The 19,594-nt window shown below is 42.2% G+C and overlaps 1 protein-coding gene across 1 annotated transcript in view; it reads right to left on the minus strand.

Moving 5' to 3' along the window:
- Positions 1-19,594, minus strand: part of LOC126215199 (FAST kinase domain-containing protein 4) — an 86,825-nt gene that overhangs the window by 38,938 nt on the left and 28,293 nt on the right. Inside the window, exons 4-6 of the mRNA XM_049941864.1 lie at positions 15,474-15,753; positions 9,405-9,535; positions 3,403-3,565 (exon numbers count right to left, since the gene is read on the minus strand). Coding sequence (XP_049797821.1) covers positions 3,403-3,565; positions 9,405-9,535; positions 15,474-15,753 — 574 coding nt within the window. The remainder of the gene's footprint in view (positions 1-3,402; positions 3,566-9,404; positions 9,536-15,473; positions 15,754-19,594) is intronic.

Consider the following 19,594-nt stretch of genomic DNA (forward strand, 5'->3'; position numbering starts at 1 on the left):
TGGCATCAGATCCCTTGTTACCACAAGATGCAGAACGCTCCTCATTTTCCGACTGTAAATTTGGCACCATTCAGTGCTGCCTCCCCCCTTTTTTATGTCATGCTGGTATTGTAAAAGTTCATGCTGCTATAATACCTGTCCTTGAGCACAGAGCAGTCTGGTAAAACAATTACTTCTGATTGCCTTAAATAAAGTCATTTTCCAGTGTAGACTGTTATTTTATTCTGAAACAGTTTATTTCATTATTTAGCACTTAGATAATTTTTGCCCTCTTGGAAATTATCACAATAAAAATCACTGTGCTTGCAGCATGTTATGAACTACATAGCGGTGTGGGGAGAAACAACATGTGATAGTGCCCCTTATAAGAGTTCCGCACAACTGTAGTAGGTATGGGCACAACTTCTACAGATGTAAAGCCCATATTAGGGACATCATGACATGTTGCTTTTTCCTCACACACGTGTGGTACATAACATGCTGCAAGCATGGCAGGTGCCAAGGGGGCAAAACTAGATAACTGCTAAATAATAAAATAAAGTAACGCAAGGATGCAAAGTCCCACAGCATTAACACTGACTGTAATGTTCATGAAGTTTCAACTGTTCAAATGATTAAAATGCCGTGAGCTTTTGACCACGTACTCCTCGTCTGTCTCTGTTGCTTAGCCAGTGCTGCTGACTGCCGTGCAGATGACACGGGTTCGATTCCCGGTACTGGTGGGGACTACAACGAGGTACAGTCACCGGGGATTTTTCCTTGGTGGGAGGGCTGGAATGAGGTGCAGTCACCCTTGTGATGCCAACTGAGGAGCTACTCGTCCAGGTAGCAGCAGCTCCAGGCCACGAAAACTGATAACAGCTGAGATAGCAGCATGCTGAACACGTACTCCTCCGTCCTGCATCCGTCGATGGTATCGGCAGAAGATTACGTGGTAGCTGGTCGGTATCGATGGGCCTGTGGATGGAGCTTACATCTTTTACTCCTTCACTGTTGTCAAGTGGGGTGATTGCTGATGGATTACTGATATGCCCTTATATATTCCAGCTGCCAGCTGATGTCACTGGACCTCACAGCATCAACATATATGGGCATCTGTTGACTCCGAATTTATGCACCCAGTTCGACCTAGTGATCGGTGCACCTCACACTGTGCTGTGCTGCAGGCTGCCGTCCATATTACAGGTGTTGTCTGTGACTTTTATTTTGAAGACTTTTTTAATTACACAGTCACAGAAGCCATTAGAGTGAGTCATGACAGAGGCTTTGTCAAATTTGATCTGTTGACCATTGTCTAGAGTCTACTTTTCAAGGTAAAGTAGGTTATGAAACCTCTGCCTATGCTACACAGAAAAATCAGGCCAAGACCACCATCGAGGAGTACTTGGTCAAATGTTCATGGTATTTTAACCATTTCATGCAACTGGAAGCTCAAAAACATTTCATTCGATAAAATATGGTGCTTATTTCAAAACAAAAGAATAGCATTTGCAGGAAATTACTTCCTTATGGCAGGTGTTGACCCGTACATAAAAAAACTATTGACTTCTAATTGCATTTCGCAAGGTACAGTATCAGTGCAATCATACTGAAGTGGTAAATAATTTCAATTCACTTTCTAATGCACACGTATTCTGAAGCCTTGTCAGACAAAGCTGAACAATCTTTTTGTAGACACAAAAGACCACTTTGAAAGATCCAGGTAGGTGTGAGTTCTGTACTAACTTAATTACCTATACAGATAATTATCAGGAATTGAGAATATCCACAATTTTTCCTTGTTATTGATATCAATACTGGCAAGATATCAAAATATATGACGTAAATGAGCTTACTGCACTGTTGTCTGGAGCTTACATTTTTTGCACTGCCAAAGGACTGTAGACGTTAGTATGTGACAGAAATTTGAAATTTATATATCTACCCAGTCCTGAGAGAAAGGGATCTCAACCCTTTCACTGCCTCAGACATGTTCTTTGCATTCCAGACTGGGGGCAGCTTTCATTATGGCTGTACTGCTTGCTAAATGGTGGCATCTGTGCTGAGAGACAACATTCTGGCCGATATGAAATACTTATCATCTGATTTTTCAAACACTATTAGGTGAAACAATTTGATTTTTGCACATTTTAGTCTGATACCTTCACTCGATAAAGAACTGAATTTCTTTTCATATCCATCATACTTACTGTGTTTAAAGATTTTGCAGAGGTAAACACATAACGTGTAAACTTTGCGTATGATCTAATTTAGCTCATACCTTACAGTGAATGAAATGTTCATCAGTTATAGAAATTTTATGTAGGAATGAGAGTAGAACCATATCTCATTTCATCCTCGAGTTATTGAGTTTCATATCCAATGGATTGTTGTTTGTCATGCACTCATTCACATCCTTGAACATCGTGAATCAAGTGGTCATGACAATCATCATTGCTCGTAAACAATTCTAGATACTGAAACGAGGTTTTTTGCAAATGAGGCACATATGTTGTATTATAAATACTCGAAATATTTTTATTCACCGAGATATGGAAGTAGCTTGTCTGCACCACTGAGAGATCGGTGGGTCGCGACGCATATAGACGTCCACAAACCCAAGTGGTGTGCATATATACATCAGCGCCACCTGTGGAACGGTGTAACAGGACATGCACACACGTCCACAACAGCGATAGGGTTAACAGATTGACAGACAGACAGCTGAATAACATGACAAAAACTGTACTTTTTGCCTGTGGTATCATTACAAATTAACAATTTTTGTTTTTTCTTCCAGCCAAATTTCATCATTCCAGGTGAATGGGAAGTACTCCGTAGGTTTTGATGCGTGAGTTTGCAAGTTTCAAAAATCAAAAGTGCCTGTATCTTTTAATTCCACTGACATAAAAGCTCAAATTTTCTACATCACCGAGACACCACAGACCTTAGTATGTCACACAGATTTCAACCTGATATGTCGCACCAACAGACAGATGGACAACAAAGTGATCCTATAGGGGTTCTATTTTTACTGACTGAGGTACGGAAACCTAAAAAAATTGTGTGTTCTCTACCAAATCATGTTTCCAACAGATAGAAGTTGTTCTTGAATGCATGATAATCAGTAGGTCCTTCCAGTGAGGTGTTCTGCTTAAATTACTTAAATGCCTCATAATATCAGTGCGAGACCCTGTGCTCATCCCTGCCCAGTGGGTAAGTCATGGATGCTGAGGCCCCGCAGGGAGGCATTGGAACAGTCTACTGTAAGGTCTACTTTAACACGAGTAGTGGTGTTTACATTGATAGAAATTATTTTGAAGGTAATGACATGAAAGGCAAAATGTAAACTTGAGCACTTATAGTTAAATTTGGGCTTCCCCACACACTGCAGCAGAATACGAGATGTAATACGGGAAATACCTGCACGTCCTGAGGTTCTCGCTAATCGCAGCAGGAATTCCGGGGAGAGGACGGACGCAGTCTGCTCCGGGGTAGCTCTTCCGAGGACGCACAGTGACCACACGGCGTCCAACCACATGGATGGCCCGGGGAAGTCCGCCTCTCTCAGTAGGGGAAGCACAGCCTGCAATCGTGTTCACAATGTGCATCTGCCAACTGACTAAGATACTTTCACCATCATATAATAATTTGTGCCTTGTCAGCAAGCCAAGAATTGCGGTGAGGGAGAGCATTTGGAACAAAATATTTAGGAATCAAACAATGGGAACTCCAGGTAGAAATATCAACAATGTAGGAAAAGAAAGATTGCTACTTATTGTAAAGAAGACGCATCAAGTTGCAGACAGGCACAATTAAAAGACACACACACACACACACACACACACACACACACACACACAACCACCAAGTGCGGCCCGAGATGCTGGAGTTGGTCGCCATGCGTGCACGAGGTGTGCTTGCTTTTGCGCGCGCGTGCGCCCATGTGTGTGTGTGTGTGTGTGTGTGTGTGTGTGTGTGTGTGTGTGTGTGTGTGTGTTACTGACGAAGCCTGTGGCTGAAAGCTACATGTGAGGGTCTTTTAATTGAGCTTGTCTGCAATATAAACATTTAGAAACATTGTCTTAGCACTTTTGATGTTATGTCTGTGTGTAGCACAATTGATGCAATTTATAACACTGACTAAACTCAGTATTGGTGCCTGATAGAACATGAGAATAATATTGCAAAGGAAACACTTTCTCGATACACAGAAGTTATTATTTATTTGACCAAAAACCAGCTTTTGATCTTTTTAGGGCATCATTCAACAGAAAACAACCTGTACAATGCAGGATGTGATATGTTACATACTGTAAAAAAATCAGAAAGATGACAATGCTGCAAATAGTTGGAATCAATAAACATATGATGCAGATTGCAAGCTCTCTTTTAAATGATCAAAAACATTTTGCTTTTCAACTTCTGTTAAATGTAACTATTTTGAAACAACATAAAAAGGATAATACTTTCCTTTGTAAGCCTCTTTACCTCATTATTGTATGCAACTTCTGCATCTGTATCGGTAATATTGTGTAAGTTACACCTGAGGTTGCCACATTCAGTTTCCACCTGACAGTACACTAAGAAGCCTAAAGCCTATTCATGGCCAAACGAGTAATTTTCCCAAAATGCAATTTACGTATTACATCCATAAATTGCACTTACTCAGTTGCACACTAGACATAAACTAAAAATCTTTTACATAAAAGTAGTAACTGAGGACTGACATGTCAACACATCGAAGATTTAGAAATGTGATGCACGATGATTATTAGTTTCTGCACAGAGATAACACAAGTCATAATAGGAGACAATATTATGGTGAGTTTATTACACGCAACAATTTATAACCTGTGTGCAGTGCCAGTTTCAAATCTGCATCTTTCTTGTGCGTTAAGGGCTACTGATTAAGCCACATGAACAAGAATAAGGTAAAACTTTAAAAAGGTTTGCTTTTGAAATAGACTGTTTTTACCTAATGTATTTCTCTTTTGTTCTCTGTGACTAATTTCTGGGTACAAGCCCCATTCTTAAACAATTGTTCCTGCCATTGGGCTGGAATCCAAAATCACAACTGGTCACATGCAAACATTACAAATAAATTAAATAAAAACAGAGTGTAGCTCTGGAATGAATATTTCCAAAACAAATATTGCATTTATCCAAGTATAAGATGACCATGAATATAAGAACCCCCCCCCCCCCCCTCCCTTTATTTTGAGAGGCTCCTTGAGAGAATTTTGTTTTTAATATATTCCATCTCATGGAAATTACAAACTATTTTATTGATATGAAGTATCTGGCAAAAAAATTTAACGTTACAACTATTCTAAACTTAAGCAATTTATTGTGTACATTTTGATGACTTAATGAGAAATGAAACTAACAATAGGGAATGGTTTACATTAATTTTAATCTTCACTTTCTTCTTTGCTCACTATCTAAGCCAGTCATCTACTGGTATCACGACTATACAAACGTCCTTCATAACAGGTTCTGCAACACAAGAGAGCGCACTGTCATGGAGCAGTTTACACTTTCCACAAAGTCCCCTCCATTTCTTTGGCATACAATTTTTTATCAGTTGCTGATGCGCATTCCTGTAGTATTCTGGACTTACTGTCTGACCTATGGAAACATGATGTAAGTAAACCATGATACGATAATAAAAAAATGTGATCGCTAGTGCCTTATTGGCTGACTTCAGGCTACACACGTTCTTCAAGTGAGGCTGTCCCTTTTGAACCCACATTGTACTTTGACTTTCCATTTCGCAGTCATGACGAGAGGTTCACAATTCACTGGCAGTGATGATGGTTTTCCAGCAATCATCACCTTCATGCTGGACACGTTCTTTCCATAAAATGCACACATCAACTGTGTTCTGTTTTTGAGCAGAAGTCAGTTGTCTGGTATGTCAAACTATCCTCTAACATGGTGTGAGCATTTCCCTCTGAAATTTCCAGCATATCTGCTAGTTGTCTAACAGTCAGACAAGAGCCCTCGTACATGACAGCTGCCGCTGAATTCATTGTGATGTCAGTAAGGACAGTGGTGAGGGCTCCCTCCCCTCCTTTCAGCTCACACTTCACTCTTCCATCTTTGAAAGCTTTATGTCATCAGACACATGAAGCATTAGACACTGTAGGCTCACCATAAGCTCTACTTAGCAACTGAAGCATTTCTGATGGCATCTTCTTTCAGTAGAATGCAAAACTTGATTGCATAACAATGCTTTCAACTTCGTAGAAACTGAAGCATTTCTGAAGGAGTCTTCTTTCAGTAGAATGCAAAACATGATTGCATAACAATGCTTTCAACTTTCTGCCATTTTAAAATCTAGAGATCGCTCAAGCTACAATCACAGTCAAGATGTTACTGCCAGAGAACAGCTGAAACCAAACAGGGATGGTGTCTGGTGGCTGTCAAAGATACTTACGAGAGGACCCATCAATCATGGATTTTGGTGAGTCTTGACTATGTTGTACCTGTCTCAAGTACCCGTGTAGAAGCTTTTCATGAGACAGCCCTAGTTTTGGAGAAAATCAATGTCAGAGTTTTATGAATAGCTCGTATATCCATTATGCTAGTGGTATGGGTTCAAATCCTACACATGTACTTTTTTTTCTTCAGTGTCATCATACAGAACATCATTAAATAGTAATATGTCAAGTAAAATTCTTCATAAATTGTCATTTTTTTTCTGTAGTAATTTCATTAATAAATCAATCACTACAGCAAACTTTCTTCAAAAGTATAGTCTGTTTGTAGTTTATAGTTAAAATTCCAAAATATCTGGACAGCTCCAAAGAGTTCACAATTATAGGACAAAGTATAAGCAGCTACAAGAAGATCCCCAGTACAGATGACGGTACTCCACCTCGATTATGTACTTAATACTTATCAAACCGGCTGCCAGCACCAATCAATGTACAACAGATCCGTTGCGGAGATGGGGAAAAACTGATTTAAAAAAGATCAGTCATTCCTTCACAGCACAATACACTATAAAACTCTCAGGAAAGTTATTGCCATATGTTTTCTTATGTGTGCAAGAACCATCCAGGAAATATATTTGAGCTGCTCTTGAGCTGACCATGAATTTAAAAAATGTTGTGACCTACACTAAATCAGAAAGCTTCACAAAAGTGTGTACAAAGAGTTTTTAAAATCTGTCATTCTTCCAAATGTGGGAAAAGAAAAATTTCTATACATTACTGATTCATGGGGAAGGCATACTGATCAGACACTTTACAATCAAATCTTTCTATGAGGCCTGCCCAGAAAGTAATGCACTGCACTTTTTTTCTCAGCTGAAAAAGTTATGTATGTATTATTTGAAGTCCCCTGAGTGAGTGCACCAAGTTTCCGTCACTTCTGACAGCGTAGCTGCAGGACAGTTTGAAAATGACGTCTGTAGGTGATGTGTGTTACAAGCAATGTGCCGTCATTAAATTTCTAACTGCAGAGACAGAAACTGTGGGGAATATTCACAAACACTTGTGCAAAATCTACGGAGCATCTGCTGTCGACAGAAGCACAGTTAGTCACTAGGCCTGGAAAGTGAGGTCATCAGAAGGCACTTTTGCAGAGCTCCACTATTTGCAGCGTTCAAGGAGACCATCCACAGCTATCATCCTACAACCCAGACCTAGCCCCCTTGGACTTCCACTTGTTTGGGCCATTAAAGGATGCCATTTGTGGAAGACATTTTGAGGACGATGAGGAGATGATTCGTGCAGTGAAGCACTGGCTCCCACACCAGGACAAGGATTCATACCGACAGGCCATACAAGCCCTTGTTTTGCGCTGGAGGGAGCCCACAGAACAGGATAGAGATTATGTGGAAAAATAGGGTGCGTGGATAAAACACTATTCTTTTGCATGTGTAATTCTCATTATGTTCAATAAAGAATTATTGAAGAAAAAATGTGTTGCATTACTTCACGTGGTTCATATCAAAGTTGATTGAAGAAAGAACAATCTTTTTGAATTTAAATGATCTGTGTTTTTCGATATCACTTTTGAAAACTCCATGTGGCTGCAACGCAGAAGCTTCCATTAAATATGCGTGGTGCTCTACATATCTGTGTGTCAGTTGCTTTTATAACAAATATCATCTGGGATTCTCTTCCAGCAGAGCAAGCAATAGTAAGAAGATTCTGTACTCTATTCTGTAACAAGCAGAGTACACATTTGAAGAAAGTTTCCTGTAATGACTGATTTATTAATTAGCTTTCTATGGCAAAAATTAATATTATTTTTGAAGACTTTTGTGCCCCATGTACTATTTAATGATATTCTGTCCAATGGGGAAGGGAGAGGGAGAGAGAGGGGGAGGGGGGAGAGGGACGAGGGAGGGAGGGAGGGAGGGAGGGAGGGCGAGGGGAGAGGGGGGAGGGAGGGAGAGGGAGAGGGAGAGAGGAGGAGGGGCAGGGGGAGATATGGGCAGGGTCTGAACCCATACTGCCTGCATGTTGTCTATGAACTTTAACCACTGCGCTATGTTCACATAGTTGAAAAAGACGAGGATCAGAGAATAGCTTCCATTGTAATACAGAGAGCCATAGAATGCCAAAATTGTAGGGAAAAGACGGAGACTGGAATACATCCAACAATAAATTCCAGGGAAAATACTAGACACACTGGCTGCAGCCAGGAGACAGCATAAAGCTAGAAATCCAGCAATACCTTAAAAAGTCAACTTTCTGGGGAGAGCAATCACAGCTCGGAGACATTACGAATAACAATTGCAATATTCAAAACTCATTAACCATTCAAATAATCACGTTGTTGTTGTCGTCTTCAGTCCTGAGACTGGTTTGATGCAGCTCTCCATGCTACTCTACCCTGTGCAAGCTTCTTCATCTCCCAGTACTTACTGCAACCTACATCCTTCTGAATCTGCTTAGTGTATTCATCTCTTGGTCTCCCTCTACGATTTTTACCCTCCACACTGCCCTCCAATGCTAAATTTGTGATCCCTTGATGCCTCAGAACATGTCCTACCAACCGGTCCCTTCTTCTAGTCAAGTTGTGCCACAAACTCCTCTTCTCCCCAATTCTATTCAATACCTCCTCATTAGTTACGTGATCCACCCATCTAATCTTCAGCATTCTTCTGTAGCACCACATTTCAAAAGCTTCTATTCTCTTCTTGTCCAAACTATTTATCGTCCATGTTTCACTTCCATACATGGCTACACTCCATACAAATACTTTCAGAAACAACTTCCTGACACTTAAATCTATACTCGATGTATGATTCTGCTTACAATAATTAAAAAGTCAAGAATGAAACAGCTCATCACTCTTGACTTTTTGAATGTTGTAATTTTTATGATAATTTGAACAGTTATTGAGTGTTGAGTGTTGTCATTGTTATTCTTAAAAAGTCAGTTATACCACAATAACTGCCTCACCTGAAAGAACTCGTCTGCATTTGATGGCACATAGTTGACGGCAGCGAAGGTCAACAGTACGGCAGTCAGGTCTTGTGGGCGACAGCTGTGCAGCTGAGACAGCACCCAATCCGACATGTGCTCCATCAGCTCTGTGGAACGGATAAAAACAGGCTTCTATGGTCTGATCTAAACTAAATATCGCTTGACGTTTAAGCTATAAAGTTATGGCATTGTTGCGTCAAGTACAATCTGCGGACAGCCACCATAGCACATTGCTCTCTGCAGCAATAGAAAATCACTTTATATGATGGGGGAAATAAATACAGTAGAAGAAGAATGGGTAGCTTTGAGGGATGAAGTAGTGAAGGCAGCAGAGGATCAAGTAGGTAAAAAGATGAGGGCTAGTAGAAATCCTTGGGTAACAGAAGAAATATTGAACTTAATTGATCAGAGGAGAAAATACAAAAATGCGGTAAATGAAGCAGGCAAAAAGGAATACAAACGTCTCAAAAATGAGATCGACAGGAAGTGCAAAATGGCTAGAGGACAAATGTAAGGATGTAGAGGCTTGTCTCACCAGGGGTAAGATAGATACTGCCTACAGGAAAATTAAAGAGACCTTTGGAGAAAAGAGAACCACTTGTATGAATATCAAGAGCTCAGATGGAAACCCAGTTCTAAGCAAAGAAGGGAAGGCAGAAAGGTGGAAGGAGTATATAGAGGGTCTATACAAGGGCGATGTACTTGAGGACAATATTATGGAAATGGAAGAGGATGTAGATGAAGATGAAATGGGAGATATGATACTGCTTGATGAGTTTGACAGAGCACTGAGAGACCTGAGTCGAAACAAGGCCCCGGGAGTAGACAACATTCCATTAGAACTACTGACAGCCTTGGGAGAGCCAGTCCTGACAAAACTCTACCATCTGGTGAGCAAGATATATGAGACAGGTGAAATACCCTCAGACTTCAAGAAGAATATAATAATTCCAATCCCAAAGAAAGCAGGTGTTGACAGATGTGAAAATTACCGGACAATCAGTTTAATAAGCCACAGCTGCAAAATACTAACACGAATTCTTTACAGACGAATGGAAAAACTAGTAGAAGCCGACCTCGGGGAAGATCAGTTTGGATTCCGTAGAAATATGTGAGGCAATACTGGCCTTACGACTTATCTTAGAAGCTAGATTAAGGAAAGGCAAACCTACGTTTCTAGCATTTGTAGACTTAGAGAAAGCTTTTGACAATGTTGACTGGAATATTCTCTTTCAAATTCTGAAGGTGGCAGGGGTAAAATACAGGGAGCGAAAGGCTATTTACAACTTGTACAGAAACCAGATGGCAGTTATAAGAGTCGAGGGACATGAAAGGGAAGCAGTGGTTCGGAAGGGAGTGAGACAGGGTTGTAGCCTCTCCCCGATGTTATTCAATCTGTATATTGAGCAAGCAGTGAACGAAACAAAAGAAAAATTCGGAGTAGGTATTAAAATCCATGGAGAAGAAATAAAGTGGAAAGCTGCATCAAACCAGTCTCAGGACTGAAGACCACAACAACATGATGTAGACCTCTATAGTGTTTCTCAGCATGTCAAGAATATGTTCTTAATTTTGATTAGCAAAAGAGTTATGTTAATTTTTTTGAAATGGATTAAATTATTCTGTTTATAAACAGCTTCAAACTTATCGTGCCATGTCTCAAACAGAGCAATACTTTTCTCTCCTTTATTACTAAAATATCTCACTCGGCATTGCGTTTTTATGCAATTGTGTCTGTATTTAACTCATAACGAATATGAAGTTTAGTTTCTATCTGCTACAAAAATAATATAGATATTCTGAAATTTATGTATATTATCACTCTCAGTGGTATCTCTATCACATTAAAAATCTTTTCTGAATTTTAATTAGGGTCAGTGTTATGCTGGTTAGTGAAACAGGAGAAATTTTCGCATCTGCAAAAGTTTCCTTCTTATCATTGCATATGTCAAAAACTATTACACACATGAAATAACCATCTTGGTGTCTATACAAAATGACATATATTTAAAATGCAGCCTAATTTACCATAAGGAGATGATGGGTGCTGGCTGAATAGTATTCCTTAGTCTCACAAAAGGAAAGAGTAATTAATCGAAACAAAGCCACAAAAGTAAGACATTCATTAAAGTACGCTATACACTACATACTACCCAGACAGCAGGAAGACACCGCTTGAGTCACAGTCAGAGTGAGTGTCACTGCTTGTAGCAAGAGATATTATTAAGTCTTCAATGCACTGCTGTAACACACCTTTGCTATCCCATGCTTCCTGTATCACTTCTTTCACATGATTCACTAACTTTTGCCAGTCTTATAGTGTCACTTTTTCAACTGTCTCTTTCAAAAGCTGTTTCACTTTGGTCGACATAAATCTTATTTTCTGCAGCAATATGATGCTCAACATAAGTCCAAATCAGTTCCACTGTGTTGAAGTGGCAATGGCAGGGAGGCAACCTAGGGGCTTTATGCTGGTACTTTTTTTGCTGTCTCATACAGAATGTGAACTGGCTTCTTTGGCTAGTGCTGTGACAAGTTCTAATAATTCTGCCCTTGTCAAGTTACTGTCAAACAATATCCTACATTTCTCTAGCCAGCAAACAATGTCGTTTCTCTTTGTTGCCTTAGTGGGCGGCTTACTTGTGTAACTGAATAATATGGAATATTATTCATGACAGCTATAGAGGTTTTCGTTATGTTCGGAAGCACACTGTCTTCAAACCGTTTCACAAAAGTATTGTGGTTTATCTCTTCATGGTAGTTGAGGTTTTGTTTGAAATGAATAACAGCAGTTAATTAGAAATGAAACCTTTTGAATTTCCTGCAAATGCTAACATTATTCTTACTCCTCTGCCAATAGGAGCTGCCATACTACCACTAGTGGAATTGTCTGTTCAGATTTTTTTTAAAACTGTCCCCTGCATTCACCCACGTTTTATAAAGCCAAGCGATATCATCAAAATTTGTCCCTACTAATTCTCAAAGAAAGCAGCATCACCAGGCTGCAATATATGACTCCCCTGACTCTCCTTTCACAAATTTCTCAGGGCAGATTATCACTGATGATTTGCTGATTTGTACAGCAGCTGCAGTTCGCTCCACCCCTTTATCCAAAGGAAGTAGAGGCACTCCTGCATCCCTCTCTCTCTCAAAATACTCCCTCGTGGAGCACACGACTGACTGCATATAATCTCGCCATGTCCAACACTTTTTGATAGTTAGTTTCCTAGGAAAGTGCAGCCCAAGTCTGATCTTCTCTCGACTACTTTCATTACACACCGAAAGGCACGCATCGCTGAAAGTCGCCCCAAATCACTCAGTACAACAACTTGTTGAGGATTGACTGGCACAATGCTTTAGGGAGCACGACACAGTGGAAACGGCAACACAGTGGAAGGCGACAGAGCCACGCTCCAATTTGTGTATTGTTGGGGGGAGCTGTGCAGCTCATTACCTGTCAAATGACAACAATTCTTGGCTGTTGGAACTAGGAGTAAGTATCAATATTTTTTGTGTTGGGAATGGAGTGTGTATAACTGAAACACAGTTAGTAACAGCTATGCATTACGTGTACAAGTTAATTGAGTTTTTGATGAGGATTGCTACAATACATCAAAAGATGTTTTACTTCTGCTTAGCATCTACAAACTGAAGCTAACAAATGGAGGTAACAGATGTCATTCAGGGCTTGTTACTCACTTTCACACTGTTACGATCTGCCTTCCTGACGCCAATAATTCTTTTTAATGGTTCAATCCTTATTTCGGACCTCCTTGAAATCATTAAACTGCCTCATACAGATAAAAGGTGTTTTCTTTTCCTTTATCTCAACAGCATTTATTAGTATTAGTTGTACATCCTATATATTTTGAAGCTACATAGGCAAATGACCCATACCATGGAGGATACTCCCTGTCACAAGTTGTACATGTACTGATGAAGCTGTGAAGTAACCACCGAAATCGAGAATGTTCTGTCTGGCAGTGTACTCAGCAACCAGGCGGTCCACTTGTTTCTTGGCCACAGTTTGTCAGTGGACAGACACCTTGTTGGTTGTCATGCCCACAAAGAATGCAGCACAGTGGTTGCAGCTTAGCTTGTAGATCACATGACTGGTTTCACAGGCATGCCTGCCTTTGGTGGGATAGATGATGTCTGTGACTGCACTGGAGTAGGTGGTGGTGGGAGGATGTATGGGACAGGTCTTGCATCTAGGTCTATTGCAGGGGTATGAGCCATGAGGTAAGGAGTTGGGAGCAGGGGCTGTGTAGGGATGGACAAGTATATTGTGTAGGTTCGGTGGACGGTGGAATACCACTGTGGGAGGGATGGGAAGGATAGTGGGCAGGACATTTCTCACTTCAGGGCACAATGAGAGGTAGTCAAAACCCTGGTGTAGAATGTAATTTAGATGCTCCAGGCCTGAGTCGTACTGAGTGACAAAGGGAAAGGGGCAGAAGTTAAGGCCTTAGGAAAGAACTGATATTTCTGTGGAGCTAAAGCTTCTGGAGGAACGGTTCATGACAGTGTATTGGGGCTGTTTAAGTTCTAGATTCTGTGTCGTGGTGGGAGGGAGTTTTGAATGGTAGGGTAAATGTAGTAGGTCTGCGAGACAAGGTTTGTCAGCTAGGAGACATAGAGGAGGTTTGGAGGTTGTTGTAGAGGTGGTGGAAAGTGGTACTCCGAGTCAGGAGTAGGAAGTGAGCAGGGTGGAGACCTTTTTGAGGTGACATTGTGCATGTTGCTCTGCGACTCAGCATCTCCGTATATGGTGAGCAGCAATTTTCCTTTTCATAATATTGTTATATATCCTCTCTACTTGGGCCATCATCAGTCATTTCACCACCCAAATAGTAAAATGCATCTACTACTTTTAGAGTCCGATTTCCTGATCTAATTCCCTCAGCATCACTTGAGTTAATTCAACTATAGTTCCCTCAGCATCACCTGATTTAATTCATCTACATTCCACTACCCTTTTTTTCCTTTGATCGGTATTCAACTTATATCCTCATTTCAAGACACTGTCTATTCCGTTCAAATGCTCTTCCAGATCATTTGCCTCCTCTGACAGAGTTACAGTGTCATCAGCAAACCTGAAAGTTTTTATTTCTTTCTCTGCTCTTTAATTTCTTTTTCATATTTTTCTTCAGTTTCCTTTACTTCTTGCTCAATATACAGATTGAATAACATCGGGGATAGGCTACAAATATGTCTCACTATGTTCTGAACCATTGCTCCCCTTTCGTGCCCTGTAACTTCAGCTGTCTGGTTTCTGTACAAGTTCTATATAATGTTCCACTCCCTGTATTTTACTGCTGCTACCTTCATCCATATCTAATTAGAAGTCATTGTAACTGCAAAGACAGAAAAGAAGAGATCACAATTAACATTATTCACTAACTCATAAACGTGCAACACTGTCAGCAACGGTCCTGTCGCACTCCCCTGAGGCTCGTCAGATACTACCGCAATGTCTGTAGATGCCTCTCCATTCAGGATAATGGATGGCCGTGAAATTGCCAGGAAACTAATCTGATGTAACTCTTTTTCCTGGGGACACACTGAGTCTCAACTTTATCTTTGATAAGGATGGAAGCTGAAGTAACGAATTAAAATTTGTGCCCAGCCCAGGACTTGAACAAGGGTCTCCTGCTTCCTAGTCAGATGTGCTATACACAACACCATCCTCGCACTGTTGCTACCACACAGTCATCAGTATTTCTGAGACTCTCCAGCAGTGGGTAGCACGTCTGCCTAGCAAGCAGGAGACCCGGCTTACATTCCTGGCCTTGACACAAATTTTAATTAATTACTTCAGCTTCTTTCCTTATCAAATGCTAGGAAACTGTCAGTCCATTCATGAACCCAGAAAAATATCACATAGGAGCATATTATCTTTGAAAAAAGTGACTGTTCAAATGTCGAATGAAAGCAAGGGCACAGAACCTCCAATAAGCCTGTAACGTGGAAACCAATATGCAGGGCAGTTTTATCGTGTTTATTTCTTTATAAACCTGAGAATCAAATGAGTTAAGCCCTCACCTATGTCCCTGTACCTCAGCAAGCCGACACTGGTGGCGACAGACCTCACTGCCGCAGCCTTGCCTTCTGCCCCAGCACTACCGGACGACAGAGCGGTTCCGGCGTCGCTGACCGCTCTCTCCAGCAGCGGACCGTCCGGGAAATTAAGGGTAGCAGCAGCGTAGAGAACGTCGGCGGCCCGCTTGAGGCCGAGTGGCTCGCTCTGAGCCGTTATGGACGCAGCCAGTGACCTCAGTAGGGTCACCGACCTACGGCGCTGCGAGGAGAGCTTCGACAACACCTGTGAGACGCAGAGTTTGACATAAGTTGTGTTTATCAATGGAAATGACACAATTTTGGTTACTTGGATGCAATAAGCAGTGTAGTAACCCACACGCAAACTAAAGTACTATGAGTAAGTCTGTTAAAGTACAAAAATCATACAAAAATGTGGAGATCCGAAATGTGAAATAATTTGGGTGAAGGTCACAGTTAAAGCAGGCTCAAACATGGTAATTGGATGTCTCTATAGGCCCCCTGGCTCAGCAGCTGTTGTGGCAGATCACCTGAAGGAAAATTTGTAAAATATTTCGAGTAGATTTCCCCACCATGTTATAGTTCTGAGTGGAGATTTTAATTTGCTGGATATAGACTGGGAGACTCAAACGTTTATAACGGGTGGCAGGGACAAAGAATCCAGTGAAACTTTTTTAAGTGCTTTATCCGATAACTACCTTGAACAGTTAAACAGAGAACCAACTCGTGGCGATAACATATTAGACCTTCTGGTGACAAACAGACCCGAACTATTTGAAACAGTTAACGCAGAACAGGGAATCAGCGATCATAAAGCGGTTACTGCATCGATGATTTCAGCCATAAATAGAAATATTAAAAAAGGTAGGAAGATTTTTCTGTTTAGCAAAAGTGACAAAAACAGATTTCAGAGTACTTGATGGCTCAACACAAAAGTTTTGTCTCAAGTACAGATGGTGTTGAGGATCAGTGGACAAAGTTCAAAACCATCGTACAATATGCATTAGATGAGATGTGCCAAGCAAGATCGTAAGAGATGGAAAAGAGCCACCGTGGTACAACAACTGAGTTAGAAAACTGCTGTGGAAGCAAAGGGAACTTCACAGCAAACATAAATATAGCCAAGGCCTTGCATACAAACAAAAATTACATGAAGCGATATGTAGTGTTAGGTTAGTGTTGTTTAATGTCCCGTCGACAACGAGGTCATTAGAGACGGAGCGCAAGCTCGGGTTAGGGAAGGATGGGGAAGGAAATCGGCCGTGCCCTTTCAAAGGAACCATCCTGGCATTTGCCTGAAACGATTTAGGGAAATCACGGAAAACCTAAATCAGGATGGCTGGAGACGGGATTGAACCGTCGTCCTCCCGAATGCGAGTCCAGTGTGCTAACCACTGCGCCACCTCACTCGGTGATATGTAGTGTGAGGAGGGCTATGCGACAGGCGTGCAATGAATTCAAAAGTAAAGTTCTGTGTACTGACTTGGCAGAAAATCCTAAGAAATTTTGGTCTTATGTCCAGACACTCTGTGACCAAAATGGTACTGAAACAGAGGATGACAGACTAAAGGCCGAAATACTAAATGTCTTTTTCCAAAGCTGTTTCACAGAGGAAGACTGCACTATAGTTACTTCTCTAGATTGTCACACAGATGACAAAATGGTAGATATCGAAATAGACAACAGAGGGATATAGAAACAGTTAAAATCGCTCAAAAGAGGAAAGGCCGCTGGACCTGATGGGATACGAGTTCTATTTTACACAGAGTATGTGAAGGAACTTGCCCCCCTTCTTATAGCAGTGTACCGTAGGTCTCTAGAAGAGTGTAGCGTTCCAAAGGATTGGAAAAAGACACAGGTCATCCCTGTTTTCAAGAAGGGACGTCAAACAGATGTGCAGAACTATAGATCTACACTCCTGGAAATTGAAATAAGAACACCGTGAATTCATTGTCCCAGGAAGGGGAAACTTTATTGACACATTCCTGGGGTCAGATACATCACATGATCACACTGACAGAACCACAGGCACATAGACACAGGCAACAGAGCATGCACAATGTCGGCACTACTACAGTGTATATCCACCTTTCGCAGCAATGCAGGCTGCTATTCTCCCATGGAGACGATCGTAGAGATGCTGGATGTAGTCCTGTGGAACGGCTTGCCATGCCATTTCCACCTGGCGCCTCAGTTGGACCAGCGTTCGTGCTGGACGTGCAGACCGCGTGAGACGACGCTTCATCCAGTCCCAAACATGCTCAATGGGGGACAGATCCGGAGATCTTGCTGGCCAGGGTAGTTGACTTACACCTTCTAGAGCACGTTGGGTGGCACGGGATACATGCGGACGTGCATTGTCCTGTTGGAACAGCAAGTTCCCTTGCCGGTCTAGGAATGGTAGAACGATGGGTTCGATGACGGTTTGGATGTACCGTGCACTATTCATTCAGTGTCCCCTCAACGATCACCAGTGGTGTACGGCCAGTGTAGGGGATCGCTCCCCACACCATGATGCCGGGTGTTGGCCCTGTGTGCCTCGGTCGTATGCAGTCCTGATTGTGGCGCTCACTGGCACGGTGCCAAACACGCATACGACCATCATTGGCACCAAGGCAGAAGCGACTCTCATCGCTGAAGACGACACGTCTCCATTCGTCCCTCCATTCACGCCTGTCGCGACACCACTGGAGGCGGGCTGCACGATGTTGGGGCGTGAGCGGAAGACGGCCTAACGGTGTGCGGGACCGTAGCCCAGCTTCATGGAGACGGTTGCGAATGGTCCTCGCCGATACCCCAGGAGCAACAGTGTCCCTAATTTGCTGGGAAGTGGCGGTGCAGTCCCCTACGGCACTGCGTAGGATCCTACGGTCTTGGCGTGCATCCGTGCGTCGCTGCGGTCCGGTCCCAGGTCGACGGGCACGTGCACCTTCCGCCGACCACTGGCGACAACATCGATGTACTGTGGAGACCTCACGCCCCACGTGTTGAGCAATTCGGCGGTACGTCCACCCGGCCTCCCGCATGCCCACTATACGCCCTCGCTCAAAGTCCGTCAACTGCACATACGGTTCACGTCCACGCTGTCGCGGCATGCTACCAGTGTTAAAGACTGCGATGGAGCTCCGTATGCCACGGCAAACTGGCTGACACTGACGGCGGCGGTGCACAAATGCTGCGCAGCTAGCGCCATTCGACGGCCAACACCGCGGTTCCTGGTGTGTCCGCTGTGCCGTGCGTGTGATCATTGCTTGTACAGCCCTCTCACAGTGTCCGGAGCAAGTATGGTGGGTCTGACACACCGGTGTCAATGTGTTCTTTTTTCCATTTCCAGGAGTGTATATCTCTAACGTCGATCAGTTGTAGAATTTTGGAACACGTATTATGTTCGAGTATAATGACTTTTCTGGTGACTAGAAATCTACTCTGTAGGAATCAGCATGGGTTTCGAAAAAGACGATCGTGTGAAACCCAGCTCGAGCTATTCGTCCACGAGACTCAGAGGGCCATAGACGAGGGTTCCCAGGTAGATGCCATGTTCCTTGACTTCCGCAAGGCATTCGATACAGTTCCCCACAGTCGTTTAATGAACAAAGTAAGAGCATATGGACTATCAGACCAATTGTGTGATTGGACTGAAGAGTTCCTAGATAACAGAACACAGCATGTCATTCTCAATGGAGAGAAGTCTTCCGAAGTAAGAGTGATTTCAGGTGTGCCGTAGGGGAGTGTCGTAGGACCGTTGCTATTCACAATATACATACATGACCTTGTGGATAACATCGGAAGTTCAGTGAGGCTTCTTGTAGATGATGCTGTGGTATATCGAGAGGTTGTAACAATGGAAAATTATACTGAAATGCAGGAGGATCTGCAGCGAATTGACGCATGGTGCAGGGAATGGTAATTGAATCTCAATGTAGACATGTGTAATGTGCTGCGATACATAGAAAGAAAGATCCCTTATCATTCAGCTACAATATAGCAGGTCAGCAACTGGAAGCAGTTAATTCCATAAATTATCTGGGAGTACGCATTAGGAGTGATTTAAAATGGAATGACCATATAAAATTAATCGTCGGTAAAGCAGATGCCAGACTGAGATT

Source organism: Schistocerca nitens, chromosome 12 (assembly GCF_023898315.1).
Source record: "Schistocerca nitens isolate TAMUIC-IGC-003100 chromosome 12, iqSchNite1.1, whole genome shotgun sequence".
Lineage (NCBI taxonomy): Eukaryota > Metazoa > Arthropoda > Insecta > Orthoptera > Acrididae > Schistocerca > Schistocerca nitens.